Source organism: Stenella coeruleoalba (assembly GCF_951394435.1).
Source record: "Stenella coeruleoalba genome assembly, chromosome: 3".
Classification (NCBI taxonomy): Eukaryota; Metazoa; Chordata; class Mammalia; order Artiodactyla; family Delphinidae; genus Stenella; species Stenella coeruleoalba.
Window position 1 is genome coordinate 109,362,640 of NC_137148.1, and position 27,115 is coordinate 109,389,754.

At 48.9% G+C, this 27,115-nt stretch overlaps 1 protein-coding gene across 3 annotated transcripts; it reads left to right on the forward strand.

The window, feature by feature from the left end:
* Positions 1-389: 389 nt before the first annotated feature.
* On the forward strand, positions 390-26,127 carry SLC22A5 (solute carrier family 22 member 5). 3 transcript variants are annotated; one of them, XM_079917434.1, is made up of 10 exons: positions 390-1,114; positions 8,150-8,253; positions 15,004-15,158; positions 16,138-16,309; positions 17,502-17,628; positions 19,364-19,464; positions 21,078-21,292; positions 22,833-23,015; positions 24,247-24,382; positions 24,737-26,127. In XM_079917434.1, the coding sequence occupies exons 1-10, from the start codon at positions 653-655 to the stop codon at positions 24,822-24,824; spliced, it is 1,743 nt and encodes a 580-aa protein (XP_079773560.1). In that variant the 5' UTR covers positions 390-652; the 3' UTR covers positions 24,825-26,127. The 3 variants fall into 3 exon arrangements, with proteins under 3 accessions (XP_079773560.1, XP_079773558.1, XP_079773559.1); XM_079917432.1 differs by having other exon boundaries at positions 390-1,045; XM_079917433.1 differs by lacking the exon at positions 8,150-8,253 and having other exon boundaries at positions 930-1,045.
* The last annotated feature ends 988 nt before the right edge of the window (positions 26,128-27,115 follow it).

Sequence of the window (27,115 nt, forward strand, 5' to 3'; positions counted from 1 at the left end):
TCACTCTTACAAAAATGGGCGGTGTCAAGGGCAGTAAACTAGCAACGAGACCTTGGGCCAGTCACAGTGCCCCTTTTGGCTTCGGTAAGGGGTGGGGGGCGATGCAGTATTTTTAATACCTGAGCCTAGCTTCCGGCTCGCCCGGGCTCCGCGCTGGGCCAGCGAGCTCGGCCTCAAGCGCCGCCGAGGTCACGAGTCTCGCGGCCTTCCTCAGCCCAGCCAGGGCTCCTTCGCATGTAAACTCAAGGATAGGCCCACCGAGGCCCGCCGAGGCCGACTCCACGCGGGAGCAGAGACCGGGTCCGAGCCCCAGGTGCCCGCGGCGGCCCGGGCCCGCCCACCCCCGTCACGCGCGGCCCAGCTCCGCCCCCGTTCGCGCCGCACCACCAGCGGCCTGGGCGGGCTTAGAGGCTCAGGCCCAGAGCCCGCCCCGGCCTTGCGCACTATGTAAGGCCGGTCGCTTCGGCGGGGCTGCAGCGGCGGCGCCAGGAGTTTGCGATCTCGTTCAATCGGCGGGCCGTTCACTGGTCCGACTCTCGCTCGGTCGCGCAGTGGGAGCCCACAGCGCACGCGCACGCGCACGCGCACGCGCACGCGCGCCGCCGCGTCCTCCGACCCCCGGCCGCGCGCCGCGCGGGCAACTGAGGGCGGAATGCGGGACTACGACGAGGTGACCGCCTTCCTGGGCGAGTGGGGCCCTTTCCAGCGCCTCATCTTCTTCTTGCTCAGCGCCAGCATCGTCCCCAACGGCTTCAACGGTCTGTCGTCCGTGTTCCTGTCGGCGACCCCGGAGCACCACTGTCGGGTGCCGGACACAGCGAACCTGAGCAGCGTGTGGCGCAACCACAGCCTCCCGCTGCAGCTGCAGGACGGCCGCGAGGTGCCTCACAGGTGCCGCCGCTACCGGCTCGCGACGATCGTCAACTTCTCGGCGCTCGGGCTGGAGCCGGGGCGCGACGTGGACCTGGAGCAGCTGGAGCAAGAGGGCTGCCTGGATGGCTGGGAGTTCAACCGGGACATCTACCTGTCCACCATCGTGACCGAGGTGGGTAACAGATCCGCGTCCGGGGCCTGGGACCGGGGAGTAGGCAGGACCTTAACAGTCTTAAAGGTCGTGCACTCCACCCGCCAAGGTGAGCGCTGGATGCTGTCACTCCCTCTCCGCGACTCACTACACACTGGCGATGGTCATCGTCCAGCCAGGTGGCTCCGGAGAACTTTTCGTGGTGACTTCCAGAGAGATCATGGACATCGCAGCACGGGTGTCAGGCTGGCCGCCCATCCTGTTAGCTATCTTAGAGAGGAAGCCAAGAAGGCCCTTGCGACTCCTTGTAGATACTCTAAGATTCTGAGTAGTCAGAGACTTTAGATGGGGGTGGGAGTGCTGAGAACTAGAGCTAGAGCTAGAGCTTGGGCCAAGGAGCTGTCACCAGTTTTCCTCCAGCCTTTTGGCATCTATTCAGAGAGAGGGGAAATGCCCCTCTACTTTCTCAAACTTTTTAAGTTAAAGGAAGCATGGCTATAAAACTGTCTCTTGCTCCTTTTCCCAGTTACTCCTTCCCCACCCACCTTCACCCCTAAATGACTGTCTGGTCATTCCCCGTAAAGAATTGCTTACCTTTTGCTCAGGGTTAGTTACTAGCCTTTAAGGATTCATGCATCTGAAGATCCATTCAGGGTGACTTGTTGACCTGGTATGTTTTAGGGTATTCTAAGGAAATGTCATTAGCCAGATTTAGTTAAAGCATACAACCTTAGTTCATAGGAAGCAGGGGGAAAACCTTTCTCATGCCCCAGCCCCTTGGATTTTCCTTTTGGGTGGCCTTGTCTGTCCCCTGGTGACCTTGCAATCATTAAAGCTGGATGTATGATGTGATGTTTATTGATGCACGTGGATGTGCTTTGCATCATACTCCGACACTGGCACTCTAACTCCCTGTAGTCTCAGCAGAACTGAGCAAGCAGGACACTGAAAAGAGCACTCCTTTATAGGCTCCAGGGTGCCCGGGTTCACTGAGTGTCAGGATCAGGGGTTCAAGGATTAGGGAAGGCTTCTTGGAGGAGGAGGCTTCTCAGTGAGTCTGGTGTATAGAGCTCAGCAGATGCAAAGTCTGGAACAGCAAGAAACAACCTGGCCGGAGGGCAGAGTTCACAGAGAAGAGGCTGAAGGGCAGGGTGCACAGGTCCTGGTATGGCAGCAAACCCCGCTTGAGCCTGAAAGGGGCTTACAAGGGTTCTGGAGACCCTGTGTGTGTTGCTTCTGGGGGTTGTCACCCTTCAGGGGAGTTTGAGTGCTGCCCCAACAGACGTGTGTGTGTGTGTGTGTGTGTGTGTGTGTGTGTGTGTGTGTTGTTTTTTGTATGTTTGGACATTTGATGTCCCCAGCATCTGTGCCTCCTTACTCCACATGTATGTAGTAGGAGTAAGAGAAGAGCCCCACTGGGATCTCTGAACAAGTGACATCATTCCAGTGTCCTCAGGCATTGTTACTTGAGAAAAGAGGTACTGATTGGAGGTAGCTGACTGTGACTTGTGGCTGACAAGTGCATGGAGTATGAAAACTTCCAGTCATCACAAATCCTTGGTCCTAGCCTCGCAAGTGAGTCTGTCACCCTTCTGGAAGCCAGTCTGTCACCCTTCTGGAGGCCAAGCACTGTGAAAGTAGAGGCTGTTCCTCAGACTGCAGGGAGAGAACACAGAGGGGAAGCCACAGTCCATGACTCAGAAGTCCCTGCAAATTCTGCTTCTGGCTGCCTGTGGAAGAAAAGGCAGTGAAGTCAGAAGTAGCTCATGGCATTTCTTAGGATTTTTCCCTAACCCCTGTGGTCCCCAACTTACTCTAGTCATTTGCTCTTTCTTTGCTGCCCCCATCATGCCTTCGGCTGAGAGTGGTGATGGCACTGATGAGCTCCCAAAGGCCAACTGTTCCAGAAGGGTCCTTGAGCTATGTTGCTGCCAATGTCAGCCTTTGCTCTTATATATTTAGCCTATTTCTTTAGCTGTCTTAACAGTTTTGTAAGAGCTATGTGCCCTTTCACCTACTTTCAGGTTGTCAGTCTTTGCAGGGAGGCAAGATTAATTTATTACTTAGCCCTTTGTTAGAGGATGCTGGAATGCCAGACTTTAAGTTCAAGGCTGCTTGTTCTCTTCTGGTGAACAGTCACTGTTGGAAGCTGTTGCATTAACATTCTGAGAGCTCCTTTTTTCGAAGGCCCATTTTCTTTCAACCTGGACCTGGCCTGCTGACAGTTGCAGCTTGTCCTGTGCCTGCTAAATGTCTGCAAGACTGCCCTTTGCCCCAAATCATAGAAGTGTTTGTAAGTACACTGGTATTCAATTCCTATTCATGTTTTTTTTTTTTTTTTTTTTGGCGGTATGTGGGCCTCCCACTGCTGCGGCCTCTCCCGCTGCGGAGCACAGGCTCCGGACGCGCAGGCCCAGCGGCCATGGCTCACGGGCTCAGCCGCTCCGCGGCACGCGGGATCCTCCCGGACCGGGGCACGAACCCGCGTCCCCCGCATCGGCAGGCGGACTCCCAACCACTGCACCACCAGGGAAGCCCCCTATTCATGTTTTTCAGCAGAAAATGAAAACCTCAGGTCTCCTGTTTGATTTTTTTTCTTTGTTGAGGTTAATGTGTGCACATGTAGTACTAAACTTTGTGGTAGACTTAACATCTCTGTATCTCCTGCAAGTCCTAACATTGATGCTGGATACAGATTGGGTACTCAGGAAAATTTTTATTGAATGGATTAATGAATAATTTTGAAATCTCTAAAGTGTGAAAACTGAAGAAGAAAAGGACAAGTTTAACTTATAGAAGGGAAACTTTGTGGTGGTTGAAAGGCACTGACTGGAATATTTTAAAGTAAATGTAATCCCCCACTCCACAAACTGGGGCTTGCCCCTGCGTGGATCTGCAACAAGGCATTGGGACTGGCAGAAAGAAGGGGACGCTATTTATGAGGTGAGAAAGGTGGTTCTCCCATGTTTCAGGAATAGTTTGGTGGTCCATGTGCTTCTAGGCTAGCCCCTTCTCTAGCCCTTCAGTCACCCCTGGAGTGCTGGGGAATCAGCCACCCCACTGTGCAGTGCTGCTCCAATACCTGAGTGTTTCTTGGCCCAGGACTGCCTCCTTCTCGGGGAACCTGGTTGATTTCTCAGGCTACCTGGGTCTGAGACACCTGCTTTTTGGTGTCTCCATAGCACAGCCTGTGGCCGGAAAGGTTCTTTTAGAAACTTCTAACTCTTCTGGCACCCATGACGTGGGGTCTCTTCAGCCAAAACCCAGCAGTCCTCTGCGTCCCCTTGCTCCTTGCCAGCCTCTGCTTCCCAGAAGCCCCCTGCGCTGACCCTTCGCAACACTTTTACTCCCTGTTGTCCTAGAGAACCTCTTTTTCTGGACCAGCTTTTCCATCAGCCTTATGTGCGTGTAGTCTTGGAAAATAGGAGAGACCCCACTGTTATCTCCACGTTCACCTGAAGAAAAAGCCACATCGACCTGGGAGGCAGGCCCCGGGCTGACTCTGGGGTGGGGAGACCAAAAAGACCTGGAGACTGTGCCTCACTGGTATGCCTTTGCTGACTTCCCTCACTCTAGGAAAGCGCAGATCCTTTTCCCTGCCTTTGCAGCTCATGGCAAGCCACTTGCTGGGTCCCTGAAGGGCCCTGTGTGTGTGCAGTCACAACAGACCCATCTGGCCATGAGTGGGCAGATTGATTGTCTCTCTAGCTAGCTGAGAACCGACATCCTGGGTCAAAGTTCTGACAGTTGTCACAGAGAAGGTGTGAGGGAGAAAGGAAAATAATCTGTTCTAGAGAATGAAGCTCAGGGTTCATCTGGGCTTTGGGCAGCCAAGCCCAAGGACTAAACCCAAGGGATAATATGGTTCGGAAGGTTGACTGTCCTTTTATCCATCTATTCACTCACTCACATAGGTACCAAACAGCTACCGAGCCTCTCTTCTGCAGGGCACTGCCAGGCTTTGTAGAGGATATGGTAGCAAATTCTTTTTCTTCTTCTTCTCCTTGCCCTGACAGCCTTGGGGCAAGGATTCGCCGTTAATTGCAGCAGGAGGCAGAATGAAATGTGTGTAGAATACATGGCATTCAGTAACAGGCAGTGCTTACCAGTGTGTTTGACCGTTGATGCGATCAGCCTAGGTACATCTCTGGGAAGAGCTTCTGCCCTGTGGGCACAGGCCCTATCTCTTTTTTCTTCCAGCCAACTCACAGGTAAGGACATTTAGTCCCAGGGAACTACATCACCTCTCTACTTCCCATAACTGAGAAGTAGCACCAATTACATATTGCGTACAAGAGACACAATTTCTCTTTCTTCTTAAAAATTTTAACAGCTTTATTGAGGTATAAATGGTATAAAACAAACTGTACATAACTAAAGTATATAGTTGGAAAAGCTCTGAGATATAGATACAGATATAGATATAGATATAGATATACACACATACACATATATATCCATGAAGACACCACCACTAGAAAGGCACATTTCTGACCAGGAAGGGTGGCAAGTCTAGGCTCCTTGCAAGGGTTACTCCCAGATGTTTTCAGTTTGCGCCTGCTTTCATAGCTAACCCAGCTGAGGGGTAAGGATACTAGACTCATGACCTAAATCTTAAACCTACACATTTAGTTCTAAGGTTGATCCCTGTTATCATCAGCCAGTATAGCCCATCCTTCGTACCAAGTGGCAGCGTCAGTGAGCTGGTCTGTAGCTGCTTTAGTCGCAGCTGCCAAGCCAGGAGTTCAGTATAGAGATACTACATTCCTCTATAAACACAACAAGCCCGGGGTACATAGCCTGGACTCTATGGGCTTCTCATCGCCCCCTGCTCCACCTGCCGCCCGCTTAAGGAGGAGTCAGGCCAAGTCCAAGAGCCCACTGCACTCCATCTGGTGGTTGACAGGTAAGTGGATGGGTTGGCTGGGTGGGACCTAGCCTGTGCCTGCCCTTCTGTTCATTTTTTGAGACCTGTTATCTTTCCTGACCCTACTCACAGGCCCCTTGTGGCCAGGAGGAAAGAAGTGTTAACCCATGCTTGCTTTTGGAGGGCCCAAAGCCAGGCTGTGAGAATTGTTGAGAAATGTCAGTAGTGGATAGAGAGCCCAGTTGGACCAAGTGGTGGTGGTGAGGCTGCAGGAGCCGGAGAGATGCTCTGGGGACCTATTCCAAGATGAGCACTACAGTCACCTTGTCTCCTGCAGAGCATAGTCTGACCTGGTTCCAGGTGGCACCTGGCCTTGCCAGTCCAGAAGTCCCTAGAAGCCTATATTGGGAGACCTGGCATGGGGTGGGGGGGTGGGGTTCCACCCCAGAACTCACTGCAGATGCCCGTGTGGGTTTCTAGTCTAGCACAGCCATATCAGTCCCCGACCCTCACGAGACACCTATTGAGAAGCAGCTACTGACTGTATTCATTTTTTTTATTTCTGTCGCTACAAAAGTAGCGCATGCTAGGTGGGAATAGATCACATCATATTCAAGAGCAGCAATAGGCATAGTCTGGTCCTGAAGCTCCACCTAACACCCCCAGAGGCTAGCATCCCATCACCAAGTCCTGAAGCTCTGACTCCCCTGCTACTCCCATCCTGACTTCGGCAGCCCTGTCTGGATGGGGGCTGCCCTAGGAGCACTCACCCTCCTAGAAGGGAGGTGGTATCTGGGTGCTGGCACGGCTGAGGCTGCAGAGGTGGGAAGGCTGCCATAGCCTGAGTGATTGGGCCTTGGTGCTCCTTGCTTGTCTTCTGCTAGTCTGGCCTTCTTCTAGATTTAGGAGTTGGTAACCCCCAACTCTTCCTGGAGTGGGGATCACCACCCCATTCTCAGTCCATCCAACGTGCATGCTTGTTCCAGAGTGGAGAGCCAGGTATGTGGCTCTTATCATCAGCTGCAGGGGTTCTTTGTGTCCACCCTAAGGGCTGCCCTCTGACCCCCTCTGAGGTGCCTGGAGGCACTGTGCACACACTGCCCAGCAGGGCCAAAAAGCAGACTTGCTTTTCCCTCTGACCCTGGCCTGGAAGAGATGCTTTATTCTTGGAAGCTGTACACTTCCTGGGAGCCAGCAGGCCCCATGGAGGGCAGGCCTGCAGCCTGGTGCCAGGCAAGCCAGGGTCTAAATTCCCTAGAAGGCGGCCTTCTTGGTTACTACTGAGCACCACCTCTCTGTTGCGGGAAACATTTTTCTGGGGACCACCAAGCTTCCTATTTTGGTTTTTCTTCCTTCTTTTGGCCCTTGTTAGGCTGGAGCAACCTAATGTCTGAATGTTTAGGTGCTTCCCCATGCCCATAGACCTCTTTCCGTGCTAACTAGAGATGGAACTCTACACTGGGTACTGGGAACCTCAAGCACTGTAGCCTGTTCCCCCCCCCACCCCCATCACTGTTTCACAAATGGGGAAATTGAGGCACAATGAGGGGAAAAATCTTGTCTGAGGTTGGGTAACTAGTTAACAGTAGAGTAGAAGCTAAAACCCAGCTTCTTGACTGCCAGCTCAGAGCTCTTGGCTGTAATTGGGCCTAGTGTTGGCACAGCATCAGGGATCCCAGCTCTAAATGTCAGCAGAAGGACCCAGGGGTCACTGGCCCAGAGTTGAAGCCTGAGCAGAGCTGAAGGAACAGATCCAGATGGTGCATACCAGGCCCTCTGGCCTCAGTCCCTCACTGGAAGCCTTGACCCTTAGAGCTGCAGAGCCCTGCTCCAGAACCACTCCTATGCCACCCCTGCCAATGACCTGAACCCCACTGAAAGGGTGCCCTGCCCCACCCACAGCCCCAGCCTCAGCCCAGGTCCTTAGAAGCGACCGTGAAAGGCCTCGCCTCCTCCTGGGTTGGCACATGGGCAGAGTACTTGCTCCCAGCCTGTCTCCCCGTCTCAAATTGGTAGCAAAACAATGAGGCTAAGAGCTGTGAAAAACAGGATGGTCAGTCTCCCTGTGAGGGGAAACCTGCTCTTTGCCTTGCTGCCCGACGAGCCATCGCCTGCCTCAGTGAGCTCACACACCCTTACAGTAATGTAAACAGAGCATGCAGTGATGCAGGATGTTCTGATTCCATTTTCCAAGAAGCCTTACATTTAAAACATTTTTAAAAAGAAGTGAGTGATACATCCCTTTGCTCCTCTTTCAGTGGAACCTGGTGTGTGAGGACGACTGGAAGGCCCCGCTCACGGTCTCCTTGTTTTTCGGGGGTGTGCTGGTGGGCTCCTTCATTTCGGGGCAGCTCTCAGACAGGTAAGGTGGGTGTCTACTCCTGCAGCTGCAAGGCACCTCAGCACAGAGCAAGGTAGTGTTCTGTCAGCCCAGGGCTGTGTGTTTTAAAAAGGCGAAGGCACATCTATAGTATAGACTCCAGACCAAGTAAAGAGAGCCAGCAACCTCCTCTCACTAATGCTTGCTGAGTGAAACAACCTCAGCCGAGTGTACACATGATCCAGTTGACCAGGAAATATGCCACAACTTACTTTGCACTGCCTGCTCGCCTTCCCTGGGTGAGCGTAACTCTTTGGCATCTTCAAGCTTAGGAGAGGGAGACACCACACACACGCATGTCAGCTGTGTTGTAGATCTTAGGGCATTCCATAGGTGGCTGCCTCTGTGTTCCCCAAACCATTGCTCTTTCCTCAAGGTGAGAGGTCTCACTAGCCAACGGCAGTGTGATGGGCAGAACTCTTATGTCCACAGGGCTGATTCCCTTTATCTAACAGGCTTATGGTTATGGCATTTCTCAGCAATCAGGAAGTGTGCTGTTTTGACCCATAAGCAGGTTATTTGTGTAATTCCAAGGCTCTTACCTCAAAGTCCATGGCTTAGGGAGTTCATCTCCTCTGGAAATCCCATACAGAATTTTAGAGATTGTATGTGAGCATTTTTCTGGGGAAAACAGTTCCATAGTTTCCATGGTGTTCTCAGAGGGGTTTATTATGTTGTGTCTTGTTACCCCAGAGCTTCAGGGTCTGTGAGCGAAGCCCATGGCAAGAAGAGCAGCCTTCAGCAAGGTCCTTGGCCACACTGGGTCACCCAGTGGAGAGGAGTCCCAGCATCGTCCCAGCAGGGGGAGTCTCTAATAGAGAAGTTCAGGGTGAGAATGTCATCCTGCCTTAAGACTACAGCCATTTTATCCTGCAGCAGACATGCAAAGTGATGTTTTGGCATGTTTGCATCTATGGACTAATGTCGTTACTTGAGAAGTCTTTCCTCATAAGAAATATGTGCATTTCTCACTAGATTTGTCTTTTCCAGAGTGTCATCTAGGGATTTTTAAAACGAACAAATTCCTACAGTCACCAATGAGCATTAAAGAGTTAAGTAGGCTGTGACCACTGACTGATGATTCTAGATGAGCCTGAGACACTCACCCCTTTAGGGGAAAGGCCTTTGCTTCCCCAGACCCTTAACTTAGCAGCAAGCATCAGCTGATTACTTATATTTATTTAATAAACACAGAGCATCTAATATGTGCCATTCACTCTTATGAGCACTGTATACCAAGTGAAAAGAAACAACAAATAATTTAATCTTCATAACCCTATGATGTGGGAAGCATTATTATTTTCAGTTTATAGATGGGAAAAATGAAGCCCAGAGGAGTTAAATGACTTGCCCAGAGTCACACAGCTGGCAAGTGGCAGAGCTAGGATTCGGGCCCAGAGTCCTGATCCTCTGTTTTGTGTGGACTACTGTTCCAGGTGCCTGCTCTCCTAGAACTTGCTTTCTAGCAAGGCAGAATGTATTAAAGAATTGAGGGAAGTACTTGTTATCCTTTGTGGTGGTAAGTGATATAGCGGAGAAGTACAGGGTGCTCAGAGAGGGTCTGACAGAGGAGACCTGAGACGGTGAAGCATTGAAGCATGTGCTGGGGGTTGAAAGATGAGTAGAAATTAGCTAGCTAAAGGGGTGAAGAGAGGAAAGAGTGTTCTGGGCAAGAGAGCCAAGAGTACTTAAGCCTCGACTCAAGCGAAGGCATAGCACACTTTAGGAACTGGAAGAAAGTGTTGGTGGGGGGTGGGGGGTGGGGGTGCGGAGAGTGGTATAGAGACAACGCAGCGAGGCAGGCTGAGGCCCAAGCAGAAGAGCAGGCCGGGCTTAGCAGATGACAGGAGTCTGGGCTTTCGTCACAGAGCAGTGGGCAGCTTTTAAGAGTGTGACATCATCAGATTTGCATTTTTACAAAGTTGTTCGATAGCTTTGTGGAGAAAGGATTGAAAGGAAGCAAGGAGGATTGTGGAAAGACCAATTAAGAGGTTATCACACTCCTTTATGCAGGAAATGAAGGTGGCTTGGACTAGGCTGAGGGCGGTAGACATGGGGAGGAGTGGTAGGAGGTAAAACCAACAGGACTTGGCTATGAGTTGGACATGGGAAGTGAGGGGAGGGAGACTTCTGGCCTGCACAGCCGCGTCAATGACGATACCCTTCTCTAAGACAAAGCACTCTGGAAGGGGACCATGTTTGTAGGAGAAGATGTTGAGTTCAATTTGAACATACTGAATTTGGGGTAACTATGAGACTTAGGGGTCTCATAGGAGGAATGGAGTATGGAGTTGGATGTATGGATAGGGTGCTCCGTGAGAGGTTTGGGCTGGAGAAACACGTTCGGGAATTGTCAGTTGATAGAACCCTCATCAAAGCCCCGTAAGTGGATGAGATTGCCTGGGAACAGTATAGAGTGAGAGGAGGGCGTGCCCTGGACGGAGCTTAGAGGCCCTCCCAGAGGGGTAGTGGGAATCCCCCTCTCACAGGGTTGGGTGGCAGCTGAGACTCAGAGGAATTACCTTCATGTGAAAGACTAGGAGGAGGTACCCCAGTTACAGAGTTGAAGCTCAGTGCATTTTTCTGGTCAGCTGTGTCATGGGATAGGGAGATCTTTGTGGGCTGGCCTCAGAGCCGTGTAATACCACGATTACCTGAGGAAAGTGTTTAAGTTCCCAAAGATCTGCTCCTGAGGAAACAGTAGAAACAAAGTTGGTGTGTATGTTGAGGACCACCTTAGTCTTCAGAAGGGCTAGTACAGGGTTTCTCAAACCTTTAAACATTTTTTTGCCAGCAGACTTCATCTTTTAAATAGAATCGTTTAAGTTCAGTCAATGAAATAGCTAAAAATGTGGCTGTTCTGGCTGCAGCACCTACCTTCAGCTCCCTACACCACCCCTCAAGCTTGTCTGCACCCCCTTGGAAGGCCCAGGACTCTGCGGGATGGACAGTTTACTCCTAAGTGAGCCAATTCAAAAACCTAAGCCAGGGCTTCCCTGGTGGCGCAGTGATTGAGAGTCCGCCTGCCGATGCGGGGGACGCGGGTTCGTGCCCCGGTCCGCGAGGATCCCATGTGCCGTGGAGCGGCTGGGCCCGTGAGCCATGGCCGCTGGGCTTGTGCATCCGGAGCCTGTGCTCCGCAATGGGAGAGGCCACAACAGTGAGAGGCCCACGTACCGCAAAAGAAAAAAAAAAAAAAAAAACCTAAGCCAAACAGATTACCTAACGGCAGTGGATTCATGCCCTCCAGAGTTGTCTAGAATATCAAGTTTTTATATAAGACTCCTTGTTGGAATATGAATAAGCCAAAAAGTCAAAAGCAATTAAAATAATCCTGGGCTGTCAAAGCATTTTATCTGACGTCATTGAGTTACCTCTATGTGCAGAAATAGAAGGGAGGCACAACTCTGGGAAGAAGTAGCTGATGTTTCCTATTTTTGTAGGCATGTGTGTGTTTGACCTTTTGTTGACAGACTTTAAAAGTGAGCATTTCTTACAAATTAAAACTACAACGAGGTACCACCTCACACCGGTCAGAATGGCCATCTTAAAAAGTCTACAAATAACAAGTGCTGGAGAGGGTGTGGAGAAAAGGGAACCCTCCTACGCTGTTGGTGGGAATGTAAGTTGGTGCAGCCACTATGGAAAACAGTATGGAGGTTCCTGAGAAAACTAAAAATAGAGTTACCATATGATCCAGCAATCCCACTCCTGGGCATATACTCGGACAAAACTATAATTCAAAAAGATACGTGTCCCCCTATGTTCATAGCAGCACTATTCATAGTAGCCAAGACATGGAAACAGCCTAAATATCCATCGACAGATGAATGGATAAAGAAGATGCGGCACATATATACAATGGAATACTACTCAGCCATGAAAAAGAAGGAAATAATGCCATTTGCAGCAACATGCATACAACTAGAGATTATCATGCAAAGTGAATTAAGTAGAAAGAGAAAGACAAAAACCGTATGATATCACTTAATGTGGAATCTAAAATATGGCACAAATGAACCTGTCTAAGAAACAGACTCACAGACAAAGAGAACAGACTTGTGGTTGCCAAGGGCGAGGAGGGGAGGGAGAGAGATAGACTGGGAGTTTAGGGTTAGTAGACGCAAACTATTCCATTTAGAATGGATAAACAACAAGGTCCTACTATATAGCACAGGGAACTATATCCAATCTCCTGGGATAAACCATAATGGAAAAGAATATAAAAAAAGAATGTCTATATGTGTATAACCGACTCACTTTGCTATACAGCAGAAATTAGCACAACATTGTAAATCAACTCTACTTCAATTTAAAAAAATAGAGAAAAAATGTTAGTGGCTATCAGAGAATGCAGCTGATTTTTATCTTCTTCTCTGTGCTTTTCTATATTTTACAAATGTACAATTTATGCATAAATATCAAAGAATAAAAATAGACAAATATTTCTTAAAAAAAACGTGAGTGTTTTCTGGCCCCAACCCTGGATTGCCAAGGACTATAGCAATGTAAGGGCTTCCTGAGTCTTCCTCTTCCCTACTATCCAGAGAGACCTTGGGAAGGGAAAGCAGGGTAGGAAGGGCCCTCCCCTTGGTTGGTGTGCAGGGCACTGTTGTTACAGGACAATGCAGGGGAGCCTCCTTTTAGGTCAGGGTTGCTCAACCTCAGCACTGTTGACATTTTGAGCCAGAGACTGCTTTGTTCTGGGGGACTATCCTGGGCATTTTCGGATGTTTAGAACATCTCTGGCCTCTATCTACTAGACGCCAATATCATCAAAAACAACAAAACCCTGTTGTAATGGGAAGAAGCAGCAAACTCTTTACCGTGGCTGAAGGTCTTGTGCAGTCTGGCTCCTGCCACCCTCTACTGAACAGCTGCCCTTCGTGTTCACCATGCCCCTCTAGCCACAGTTGCACATGCTCTTCTCACAGTCACAGTGAAGAATTCCCCCCCCGCACCCCCCCAGCCGCGTGCCGTGACCTTCCTTGACCACGCAGGCGGCCTCCTCAGGGTCCCCAGTTTACATTACCCTGGTTCCTTGTTCCTATCAGAAATTGGTAAATAAAAGATGACACCATATGATTAATATTGGCCTCCCCCACTGTACTGTGAATATCGTTGAAAGCTTGGTCCCTCTCCCCTACTCCGCCCTGTCAAGAACTTCTTTTCCTTTGGGTCTGGTCTCAGTGCCCCATAATCAGGGAGACCTTCCCTGAATGCCCACGTCCCCAGCCCCTACCTCCAGTCCAGGATAGGTTCCTCTGTTGTGTCCCTTGTGGGCCAGGATGCTGTTCCTTCAGTGCTCTTGTTCCAGTGTGTAATTGTACATTCAGCAGTGTTGTTGTTCGATTAAAATATGATTACTGTCTGTCTCACCAACTGTAGACTATAAGCTCCTTGAGGGCAGAATCAGTGTCTTTTTTTAATTCAAATACATCCGTAATGACTAGTATATAATAGATGTTCAAATAAATACTCATTGAATGAAAATAGGTGTCTGCTAGCCCTGGGCAGACTTAAGCTGAATCTGCTAGGTTGAATGAACTAGGTTGACTTGTTCCTCCTTGTTGTGTCACTGTCTTTAAAAGCAAACAAATCCCAAAAAAACCAACATTTTTTAAAATTTGAAAATGAACACAGGTACAGAAACCACACAGAACAAATGAGGCTTAATGAATTATTCCAGGGAAATAACCGTATAAATACCACCAAGTCAAGAAATAGAACTTTGCTGGCCACCCAGAAGCCCCATCCATCTGTCCCATCCCAAAGACAACAGCTTCCCTCACCTATAAGTAAACACTAGCCTGACTTTTATAATAATCACTTCCCTGTGGGTTTTTTGTAGTTTTATCGTCTAAATGTACATCCTTAAACACAAGTTTAGTCTTGCCCACTTAAAAATTTTTGTATGTCTTTTAGTCTACTTTAACCTATGGATTCTCCGTCCTTTTCTTTGCCTGGGCTGTTCTACCTGTAGAATTTCCCCGTTTGAATTTTGCTAACTGTATGCTTATGATACAATTGAGCATATTCCTCTTTTCCCTGCATTTCTTGCAAATTGCAGCTGGATCTAGAGACTTCATCAGATTCAGATTCAGCCCCTTTGTAAAGACTATAGGAGTCATGCGATGTTCAAGTGTCTCTCTTTATGATGTTAGCAGTCATTGAAACACAACACCCATATCTCTTCATTCATCGGGGGTTGTAAAATGATGATGTTCTAGTTTTATCACTTTGGTTTCATTTAATAGTTGGAATACTATTATGAAATGATACTCTCCCTCATCTGTTATTGGTAACTGTTCGCCATAGTTTACATAGAAAAGTCAGGACAAATGTTTTCCCCTTTATTTACCAGTTTTCATTTATAATGAATTGTTTCTCCATCATCCTCCAAAGTAAACCAGCTCTTTTAAAAAAATAATAAATGATGAATGTATGAATTTAAGTATAATGAATGTGTGTCAATCCCTTGTAATCACTGTCTTAATTCTGGCACTGCCTTTTGGGCAACCCTGGTGCCCAGGCTGCACATTGGTCCTGCTGAGTGGGGAGGGGAGTAACAGCATAGGGACTGAGAGGCCAGGATTGCACCTACACCAGCTGCCCTGGCAGCAGTGTCCGCGACCCCTCCCTGAAATGACTCTGGGGAAAGCCCCTCTTGGTGGGGCCCATTCCTGCTGCCTTCTCCCAGCTGGTTCTCTGTCACTCTCCTTTCCTTCCCAGGTTTGGTCGGAAGAATGTGCTGTTTGTGACAATGGGCATGCAGACTGGCTTCAGCTTCCTGCAGATCTTCTCGAAGAACTTTGAGATGTTTGCCATGCTGTTTTTCCTTGTAGGCATGGGCCAGATCTCCAACTACGTGGCAGCATTTGTCCTGGGTATGGCCATCAATTTGGAGTCAAGTACTTGATCCTGTGTTTCACCATCATCCCACCATCCGCTTTCTGGAGACAGCTGTGATGCCCCTCCAAGGGAAGTGGTCTCTGGCAACACCGACCAGGGATTCTTGATGAATCCAATTAGTAGTCAGGGAAACTGAGTCTGCCAAGTGCCTAGCCTTGTGTCCCCAGCAGCCCAATAGCCTGACTGCTGATTTCCAGTTCTTTTCTGGCCCCCGAGGTGTGGCACCTTGGTCTCATTAGTACTCGATGGTCATTTAGCCGGAATTCACCTAAGATCTTAAAAATAGGACTTGCCTCTGCCCAGGGCTGGGGTAGCTAAGGAAACAGGGAGGCATGACATGAGGAGCAAGGGCCATGATTGGCAGGCTCACCAAGGAAGAAAACTGCCTCTTCTGCAAAACAGTGGCCAGTGAAATCGACTGGCAAGAATGAATTGATAGGAGTGGGCTTTAGTCACATGACCTTCAGGGTTTTAATTGAGTCCACACTGCAGGGCTTTGGCCTGCTCTCACTGAAAAGTTGCCAGTCTCACTGTTCAGAGGCATCTAACTCTAGCTTATTGGTCTTTGGGTTTCTTGGGTTGATTGTTAAAAGGATTATTTGTTTCTCTTCACAGTTGATAAAACATTTTTCCTTAAAGCGTAATAGTCAGCATGTGTGGCCTTAATAGTGACTTCCCCTTTAATGAATCTCCTTCCCCAGTGAGGCCTCACGTGGCATCTTTAGCATAGGGCTTCAGGAAGTGATGACAGTTTCATGAGAGAACTGTCGCCGTGAGGCCACAAGGAGGCACCCGCAGCAGGTGGTCAGAATCCCATCCCTCCCTAGGGCTTGGAAGCTTCAAGATAATTCTGCCTGCTTTCTTATCTATATGTTGAAAATTACACACAAGAAGATTAATAAGGAAATAACCGGAATTAAAATACTAACATGACTCCTCCCTTGTTTTGAACAGGAACAGAAATTCTTGGCAAGTCAGTTCGTATTATATTCTCTACGTTAGGCGTGTGCATATTTTATGCATTTGGCTACATGCTGCTGCCGCTATTTGCTCACTTCATCAGAGACTGGCGGATGCTTCTGCTGGCGCTGACGGTGCCGGGGGTGCTGTGCTTCCCACTGTGGTGGTGAGTGTGTGGCCCTGTGCCCGGTGGTGCCCACCAGCAGGATGTCTTCTATCTGGCCTTCACTAGGGGGCAGCAGCAACCCACAAATCCCCATTTGGGCTCACAGAGACAGAAAATTTAGTCTTTATAAGGTGTTTCAGAATGTTTTTCCATACTCAGAAAAGCCAAAAACAAAACAGCCCCAAGACATCAACAGACTTGTTCTCAGCCCTGTGCTGGGTTGATTGGAGTGCAAGGAGAGGAAAGAGCAGTAGCTGCGAGACGATAGAGTTTAGCATAAGCTCCAGGAAGCTATCAGACTGCAGGACAAGACAGCTTAGGCCCTGGCTCTGGTTGTATGTTGCCGCACCCTCGTGCCAGAGGCACCGGGAGAAGAGGGAGCACGTTGTGCGAGTCCTCAGGGTAGCTGGATGGAGGAAACCAGGCTCCATCTGAGCCTCCAAGATAGAGGTTGGACAGGCAGAGAGGAGACCGTTCCATATGGAGAAAGAGAACACAGCCGAGGGGCTGAAGCGAGAATCGCCCCTTGCAGGTGGGGATGGTGAGATCACTGGTGCACCTGGATGTGAGAGCAGTGCAGAGCATAGTAGGAGAAGATACAGAGCCGAGATGGTACAGCTGAGTCCTAGTTATGACCTAAGGGCAGGGGCTACCTCGTGAGGTAGAAAATAAGATCCATAAAGTCTCAAAACACCTAAGTGCCTTATGGAGAGTCAATTGGATGAATCAAGGCGGGGCAGGGGGAGGGGGGAGAGTGAGGAAAAACTAGAGGCTATAAGAGGCCAGTGCAAAAGCTGCTGTGGATGCCAGGCACAAGCAAGGGAGTTCGGCAGGGTAAGGGTCTGGGCCGGGCTCAGCCCATGACAGAAGCCAAGCTTCAGGAACCCATTTTGCACCTGTCTACTTAGTGTCCAGCAGGTGGCACCACCACTCTTCAGAAATGGAGGTGGCCAGCCAGGGGAGGAATCCCATCATGGTGTGTCGGCCCCTCTAAACTTTGTGTACTCCAGTGAAATCAGAAGCTCGCACTTACTGGCTCTAGTATGGTGCACCTCTTAGCTTCTGGTTTGGAAACACCAAACATCCCTCAAACCTAGCTCTGGTTCTGAAACCCCCTTTCCCACCTCCACTTATGCTCCACCTGGTCTGTGGGACGGGAAGGCCTCAGTGAGATTGCTCCTTGTACTTCCAGGTTCATCCCTGAGTCCCCCCGATGGCTCATCTCTCAAGGCCGATTTAAAGAGGCAGAGGTGATCATCCGCAGGGCTGCCAAAATCAATGGGATCATTGCACCCTCAACCATCTTTGACTCCAGTGAGGTGAGCACCATGCCAGAGCTGGTGGGAGGGCCTCCGTGACCATGATTTTAGGGTAGGACCACACAGCCCTGAAGCCCTCCCTTCACACGGGAGCCCAGCTCTCCCCCGCCCAAGCCCCAGCTGCCCCCAAGGCAGGTCCTGTTAAAATTCAGAAGTTGAGAAGGTGCCAACTGCGTAAACTCCTTCACCTTTCCGTGGAGTTATAAGTTTTCATACTTTATATAATTATTTTCTAAGTGATCATACAGTCGAACCATTACTTTTAATAATAAAAACTCTTTATGAGTTAATAGGTCTTTCATGAAATTGGCATTTTGGGAAATCATTGTTTCTTACACCTTAGGTTGTTTCTCATCTTCAAAAATAATACAAGTACCTAAAGTATGAAGCAAAAATAGATTTGGAGTTAGAAATGTCCTGTCTCCTTCCGCCCACCAACGGGGAGTTGTTGATTATCGTCTTGGAGCCAGGTCCTTTTTGATATCCGCCCTCCCCCTACCCCACCCCTCTCTGCAACCCTGTTCTCACGCGCCATGAGTAATTTCCTGGCTCTGCCTGATTCCTGGGTCTTGCTTCTCCTTCCTGTTCCCTCTCTTTCCACCTCCTCTGCAGCAAGCGGTTTTCCTCAGCCTCATGCCTCTGAGAAGAGGTTAGAAATTGTCATTGCTGGTTGATGGGGTTCTGGAGTGTGTCCCTGCTCTGACAGGAAGACAAGGTCCTGGCTGTGAGAACAGCCACCAGCAGTCAGTCATACCGCAGTGCGCAAAGGCATGCAGATGCAGACTTGGGGCTTGGGAAAGAGAGACCGGTTATTATAGGCAGCAAAGAAGCTGCTGGCCACTGACAGCCCTGCCGGCCTCATGGTTAAGCGGTGGCCCAGCACAAATCCCACTCAGCACGTCCTAGAAAGGACTCTGGTGCACAAAAGCTCAGGGAGGGGTAGGTGGCAGGGAGGGCTTTTAAGTGAGGTGGCCTCTGTAGCTTTGCAGAGGTCAGTCTGGATGAAACCGTAAGTCCCACTGGCATCTTTGTGGAAATGAGGGTATTCCAAGGGATCCATTAAGTCAAAAGTTGACCTTGCGTTGAACTGCTAACTCAGGAAAAACAAACTCCAAAACTGGGTTTGCTTAAGAAAGCAACATCAGTGTGTTTAGATGTGTGGTTTATTAATGTCCTTGGCTGTGCCAGATTTCATAGGAAGTTACTCAGAGTGAAGCTGAGGTCAATTTTCCTGTTTTTCTATCTGAAACTTTTTTCCTTGGAAGTAGACCAGTAACTACATGGTATGAGGACTGAAAACATTAATTCTTTTAAAATATAATATCAATAAACTACACAGCCAGTTTCTCTCTCTGACCCAGAGGGGCCGGGAGCCAGCCTTGGAAAGGAATGCGCAGAGGCCTCCCTGGAATGTGGCCATTGACGGGGCTGGAGGTTTTGCCGGGAGGGGGCAGTCAGCTTGGGCCTCCTCCTTGGCTGCATCGCACCAAGGGCTGGTCACTTACTTTTCCTCCTCATTCTTGTTCACTAATTTGTTATCCACAAGGCCCGGTGAAGCCTTCTGCAGCCCAAGACATAGTCACTATACATACCCTTCTTTTCAAGCAAGAAACATAAAACACTCCCCAACTCGGAGACGCAGAAAGCTAAGATGCCAGGGTTTCAAGTATGTTCTTGGGTCTCTGAGTCTCCAACCTTCTCTCCGTCCCGTACCCTTGTCATGTTGTTCCTGCAGCTACAAGACCTAAGCTCCAAGAAACAGCAGTCTCACAGCATTCTGGATCTGCTCCGAACCCAGAATATCCGGATGGTCACCATCATGTCCATAATTCTGTGGTGCGTAAGTGAGACATACCTAAGGCCTCCAGACAAAGCTTCTGGCAGTGTCTGTCAGGCCTCGCATTTGCAGACATCTCAGATCAGAATTGAAAGCCTATGCCATCAGAAAGTGGCAGGGATGTGCCTTGCAATAAAAGAAGTGATCATGTCCCAGTTCTTAACGGAATCTCAGAAGAGGAGAACGAAAACTGTTGTGGGAGCTTTGGGGGGAAGATATGGGATCTTCGGGGATCCCTCCGGGTCAGAAGGCAAATCTCTGTTCACATTGGGTCCCTAGTTTAGTTGTTCCTGTTGCCTGTGCATCAGACAGTGACTGAGGCCTTTAAGAAGTTCTAAGTGAAGACACCGTGTCCTTTCAGTTATAGAGGCTGCTAAGTATGTTCTGGAAATGTGGAAGCAGGACATCCTCCCTCTGGGATGTTTGGAGACTGTCCTGGAGGTAGAGCCATGGCCTACACATCCTCGTCAGGTTCCTTCTAACGAGGCATTTCACCAAGTGTGTCAGGGAGGGATCTGTGATTTACTAGAGAAAAGGAACACATCCGAGTGCCTAGGTAGCATTTGCTTAGTGGCCAGACCCTTGGGATTACAAGTGACTACCTGAGCCTGCGGGGGAGGAAGGCAGACTTCATCTCAGAGTGCTTATTGCTGGAGTCAACAAGCCTTGGCAGCCAGCCACCCATTTCCAAGGAATGGCACGGGATCCCTTAGGGCAGTGCACCGCCCCTGAGTCGGCCTCAAACAAAACCAGCTTTCAGCCTGCACCACAGACCTGCCAGCCTGCGATGAGTCACCCTTCCATGGTTCACCCAGGCACCCCTCCTACTCTGGATTTCCCAGGGACTCCTGTACATGCCCTTTTCCCTGATTGTACCAGCTGTGGTTTCAACCTGCAGATGAGTTAAAAACAGTCTGATTCATACTGGTCTGGTTTGCCAAAGAGTGTTGACCGTCAATAGAGAGAATGCCTACTGGGGACAGGGTCTAGGCCAGGGGCAGCGGGGGGCATGCAGATGGCCCACTGGGAGCTCCCTCTCCTCCCCACGAGTCCGGTGGGGTTCGGGTCACCTGCTTCGGACCAGCCTCTTCCTGGCTGGTCGCCCCAGAGGGTCCGCCAGGGATCTTTCTCTAAATGTTTGACCTAATGATTGTTCCTTATTTTATCTCATCAGTCTTATCACACCCCACTTGCTATCTGCCTCCTTACTCATACCCTAGCTCCTTCTGCAATTGTTGGATTTGGGAGGTTCAGAGAGTAGGGAAATAGGCTTTTGTGAGTGCTTTAGCTTAGGATTTTTAAAGCCGAAAGGCAGGTTGGAGTATTTTTGGTTTTTGATTTTTTTTTTCCAACAAAGTGAATCTGTCTGAATTATATGTCTTTTTGCTGGAACGCTTTGTTTAGAAAGCTCTGAAAGTGCTCTGACCCAGAAGGTACCCCGGTCTCGGGGGAAGTTATCTTTCTTTCTAAGAAGTAAGACTCAGGGTTAAATCTGCTGCCCTCCTGGTAAGGATAGTTTTGAATTTCCTGCAATAATTATATTTTAAAAGTTGTCCAGGTTGGGAGGCACGTGGATGCCACTTCTCCAGCTATTTTCTGCATTCTGTTTCAGGATGACCATATCAGTGGGCTATTTTGGGCTTTCCCTTGACACTCCTAACTTGCATGGGAATGTCTATTTGAACTGCTTCCTCTCGGCTGTGGTTGAAGTCCCAGCATATGTGTTGGCCTGGCTGCTCCTGCAGCACCTGCCCCGACGCTATTCCATGGCCACCGCCCTCTTCCTGGGTGGCAGCGTTCTTCTCTTCGTGCAGCTGGTGCCCCCAGGTAGGTACCATACATGTCTGCAGTCTGGGATATCCATTGAGTCACTCAGTCTCTACCATACTGTCTCAGCCAATTAATAAAGAGAATAAAATTATGCCATTACAGCTCGCCTGCATATCTGTGTTCTCAGCCCACAAGTCAAGAGAAAGTGTCTCCTGGGACCAGAGAGTCATCATGGCCTGGGCTTTGGGGGAGAAGGGAGAGTGACCTTGTGGGGCTGACGGTTGACTGTACTCTCTACCCAAGTTAATGTGTGTGTGTGTGTTTTTATTTGCAGAGTGAGGGGGAGGAAAGAGGGCCATCCCCATGTCTTTTTAACCTGGCCCCATCTTAGTCATTTATTCATTCAATAAGTAGCTGTGGAGTGTTTACTGTGGGGGAGGCACTGTGCTTGGGGCTGACGGTGCAGAAGTAAAGGAGTCGGGCAGAGCCCCAGGCCCTCCTGGCGCTCAGACTCCAGTTGAGAAGACAGACAACAAACAAGTAAATAAAATGCTTGTTATAGTACAGACTGTGTTACCTTTAATAATGACACTGAAGGACAATGGAGAGCTAGTTTATATAGAGTGGTCACAGACAGTGGCCCTAAAGAGGGGAAAGTCGAGCAGAAACAGATGAAACGATGGAGAAACCCATAAGTCTAGGAGCAGAACATTTCAGGCCGAAAAAGAGCAAAGACCAAGACCCTGAGGAGGCAATGAGCCTGGCACACTTGGTAAGAGATGAGGAGAGGAAAAAGGGCAGGGCCAGGCCACAGCGTGGCTCTCACAGGCCAGTAGCAGGAGTTTATTTGTAAAACCATCTTGGTATCCCACAGAAGGGTAGGAGGCAGCCCTCTGAAAATTCATAAAACGGTTTATGGATCCTCATGTCCATCATGGTACCGAGAGTTGTCATGGGTTTGGGGACCTCTGGTAATCATTTGTGGGCCCCTGAGGCTGGCAACACTCTGCACAGGAAGAGCACCCACTGCAGCATGGCTGGGAGCCCAGGAATGTATGTAGAGGTTCACACCAGAGCTCAGGGAGACCCACAGGCCACTCACAGCATCTCCTCATTGGCACAGTGAGCAGGAGAGATCCGAGGATCATTCATGAGGGTCTGCTGGTCTGTGAAGTGTTGCATGGAGTGAAAGCGTGAAGTGAGTTATAATTGAACTTCCCATTCATCCACAAATCCTTAGTTAATTCCACAGTGCCTGCAGCATGAGGTTCTGGGGTGCCAGCTGCCCCCTCTGACACACATGTCTTTAATGACTTTTGGACTGGAGAGCAGGTTTCTCTGGGTTATTGAGGGGCTCGCTCACTCTGGTGGTCTTTAGGCTGAGGAGAAGAGCCTGTCCTCACACAGCTGCAGGTCCCAGCCTCCTCTCGGTAATCAACTTGGAGGGACATAAGCCCCTTATCCCACAATAGGAAGTTATAGAAACTTTCCTCCTCCACCCTTCCCAGGGAGAAAGTATGTCTGTTTCAGGCAAAAAACTAGTAGCAGCGTGCCTTGGGTTGGTGCCTTCTCCTACTTTCTTCCCTTTGCTCTTCAGACTTGTATTATTTGGCTACCATCCTGGTGATGGTGGGTAAGTTTGGAGTCACTGCTGCCTTCTCCATGGTCTACGTGTACACAGCCGAGCTGTACCCCACAGTGGTCAGGAACATGGGCGTGGGAGTCAGCTCCACGGCATCCCGCCTGGGCAGCATCCTGTCTCCCTACTTCATTTACCTTGGTAAGTCCCGTGGGTCAAGCGCACACAGGAGGGATGGGGTGGAAGCACTGATTGGCTTTAATGCGACCTGGGGATGGCTTGTTAACAAGAAAGCAAGCACACTCAGCAAATGGGATCCATCCAATACTGGATCTATGCCTGGAGAAGGTTCCTGTCTGGGTGCACTGTGGTGGAAGCACTCATGTGGAAAACAACCTATAGACAGCTAGAAATTGATGACAGTTGAGGGGTTTTGTATCTGTTTTAGCCTTCCCAGGCCTTCCATCAGAGAACGTAATTCCCCTATCCTAAGAAATTGCAGCATCGTTTAGGGAGCCAGTGTACTAATTGGGGAAATTTCTTCTTGGAATCATAGTTTATAAGGAACAGGAAGGGAAAGATGTCTATTCTAGAGGTCTGATGAACCGAGAATTTCTGTAACTTGAAGCACTTAACACAGCAGTTTTACACTGTGCAAAGATCTGCCTCATACCATTTTATGTAATAGGGCCCCAGTTTTATCTTTCTCAGAGTTATTTCCTCATGGCAGCTGCTGTCCCCCTGCACATGCCTAGCTGGCACATCTCTAGGGACGGGTGGCACTCACCTTGGGAGTACTCAGAGTGCTTTGTGAACATGCTACATAGACCTGACAAGCAGAAACACCTTCTGATCTGGCCTGAAGACAAATCGAGTGGGTTGTGACACACCTGGAGAGGTGGAGGAGTTATTCCTATCCCTGGACACATACCTTGAGTTCCTTGGAAACCCAGCATTAGGAAGTAGGGTGTTTTTTGGGTTTTTTTAATTAATTAATTTTTGGCTGCATTGGGTTTTTTTAAATTAATTTGTTGATTAACTTATTTATTTTTGGCTAGAAAATAGGAATAGAGGGACTTCCCTGGTGGTCCAGTGCTCCCAGTGCAGGGGGCACAGGTTCGATCCCTGGTCGGGGAACTAAGATCCCGCATGGCACACAGCACGGCCAATAAAAAGGAAATAGGAATAGAAATGGCTCAGGCCCATCCTCCCAGGCTGCACCCATCCCCTGCACCGAGGTGTTGCTGCTCTGTGCCAACTCTGGGTTCTGTGACCTGCCTAGGTGCAAGATTCCAATATGGCAGCTCAGACTGGGCGATGCTGAGGCTGAGAAGGCAGGTGATCCCTGTTAGAGTCCTGGGGACACAAAGGGAGGGAGAGAGACCATGTCAAACTGCACTCCCGGCTTGGGGCTCTGTCTGCTTTGCCACAGGTGCTTACGACCGCTTCCTGCCCTACATTCTCATGGGGAGTCTGACCATCCTGACAGCCATCCTCACCTTGTTCCTCCCAGAGAGCTTCGGCACCCCACTCCCAGACACCATTGACCAGATGCTAAGGGTCAAAGGGTAAGGGGGCCTCCTTCTTCACAAAGTTAATGCACTGGGTCTGGGCCTGGCAGAGAGTTCCCCACGAACTCAGAAACGCCATGGACTAGTTTAGCCATAATAGGATCAGACATGGCCGGGTACTTACAGCCTGTTCTCTCTGGCCAGATCCAGACCACTGGGTCACCATGAACATCTCGACAGCAGTAGCAACTCGGATAGTACAGAGACAAGAAGAAACCTTTCAGAATCTGCTGTATGATATTTTCCCTTTAGTGAGATAACCTCAGCTCTGGGGCATTTTTTGTTTGTTTTGAGACTGGTAGACATGTTTTTAAGATTTGTTTCTAACATTTGTTTGGCTTGTTCTTCTAGAATAAAATACAGGCAAACTCCAAGCCACACAAGGATGTTAAAAGATGGTGAAGAAGGCCCCACAGTCCTTAAAAACACAGGCTTCTAACACAACCTCCAGTGAGAAGGTAAAGAGGAAAGACCGTCTTGTCAGAAGTGGCTTGTGCAGACACTGAGTCCTTCAGTGGCAAAGGTCTTTGCTGTTCATTCTGCGGACGCTGTGTCTGCCTTGCTCACGGATGGATACCCAGACTCAGCTGCATATGGTCCTAGAGCACCACCTTCCCTCCAGGGACACCATGGCTACTGACGGACAACTTTGGGTAAATCCTAACTATTACAGTGATGGACTTGGCACTTCCTAAGAAGTTAACTACTCATTAGAACCAGTAGGATTTGGAAGAATATGAATTAAAACTTTACATTTTAATTTCAGACTGCCTGAGAAGGCCCCTGATAGAACTGGGGGTCTAGTTCTCCACCTCCTCACCCTGCCAAAAAATCCTTTCCCTGTTTCCCACTAATGGTGCACTTTAGAGGAAAAGAAATAATTTCACAGGGAGTCTGATTTCTCATACTTTCTCAGTTACAAAGGATATTAAATGGGATTGTTGCTTCCCCAGGGCAGGAAAGCACAAGTCTGGGGAAACCTAGAGGTATTTCATATGGAGAGGACTCAGCAGATACAGAACAGAGACAAGTGCATTAACTTATGAGCTCTTGGACCACTCAGAGTGACTACTGGGTAGACTTGTTTACATCTGGTCAAAGCACTGGTCTTGTGCAGGCCCGTAAGAGATTCATCACTGAATCTACTATTCTTGTTTTCCACTACTACGTGAATCAAGTCTCCTAGCTACTATGGTTTCTGATGTATGGTTTGAAGGAAGTATATCAATGAGAAAGAGAGACGAGCGAACTTGTCTCTTCTCCCAAAACTATAATATGGATTTTGATTGTGTTTTGCTTGTTGTTTGTTGTTATGTCTTTTTTTCTCCTTAAGTTATTTGCACTTCAGAATAGACTTAGGAAAGGCTGGTTCCTTAGCCTCCTGGTTTGTGTCTTTTCTTTGTTTCAACCCAGAATCACTCTGGCAATGGTCCACGGTTGCCACTTATGCAAGGCCTCACCAGCCTTAGCTACTAGCACTTTTCTGGGTGCCAAAAATGACATCATTGTGTGTGTTTTCCTTTCATGAAACTTAATCATGGAAAAAAATTACAAAGAAGAAAATTAAGTCGTGTTCACAGTCTTTCAGAGTTGCTCAATTCAGTGGTGTAACATTGGGAGATATTTTGTGTTCAGCGTAAAATTTTCTTCTCTTTTCTGATTATGCCACCGTGGTACTTCTAAAGCATATGCTTCACCTGGTTAAAAACAAAAAAGTATTTTTGTGAAAGCTACTGAAGTGCCTTGGGAAATGAAGATGTTTTAATAAATTAAATGATTTTTTAAAATAATAACAACTGCCCACAACTTTTATTTCCACAGTTTGGTGAGCCATGCCACACCATCACATCACTTTTCTCTGTATCAGCTTGGGCTAATTCTAACAGTGGTTTATGATTAGTCTCTAAAGCTAAACTTTAATCCCCATGTACTAGAGACCTTCACTCTATTGACTATGGACTGAGGCAGCATTCTTGCACAAGTGTCTTAGCCTGGGTTCCTCAGAAAGCAGAGCCTGAGGCCAGTGCTTCTGCGCAGTTAGGTAATTTATTTGGGAATAAGATTCTAAGGAGCAGAAGTAAAGGATGGGGGGAGGAAACAGGGAAGGAGGGAGACCCAATACCAGGATGCATTATCAGGATGGCCAGCACCAAGGGCACTGTTCCATCCAGCCAGGATTTCTCAGGAGCCTTATGAAATGTATCTCAAAACCGTCTGCACTGTGATGAAAGGGGAAAGCATTTACATATTGGCCTTCCTTCCGCATTCGTCAAAGGCAGCCCCACAGGTGTCAATTCCCACAGTTCCAGGTTGCACATGGATGAGTCCCAAACAGGTTCTGTCCCCTGGATAGAAAGCAAGAAGTAATGTATTGCAGGCCTGAGGTGAAGCACTGTCAGGCTGCACTTCAGTGAAGCTGGTCAGAGTGTGTGAACTGGTTGCTGCAACAGTGACTTGGAGTAAGCGGTGGGGCTGAGGGGACTGGGGATTGGACGTGGTGCACAAGATATATATATAATGTGTCACAGGGAGATCTGAGCTAGAATGTGTACAGACATGGGTAAAAAGCTCCAGGGTTGGATAGATAACTCAAAAAACGTGTAGCATAACAAAACGAGCAGCATCAAACTCAGGTGGGGAGGGAAGGAAGCTTGGTTTCTGTAACAGCGTTAACTTCTCTACTCTCCTCACACCCGGTTCTGTGCAGGGTTCCTGATTAACTGACATCAC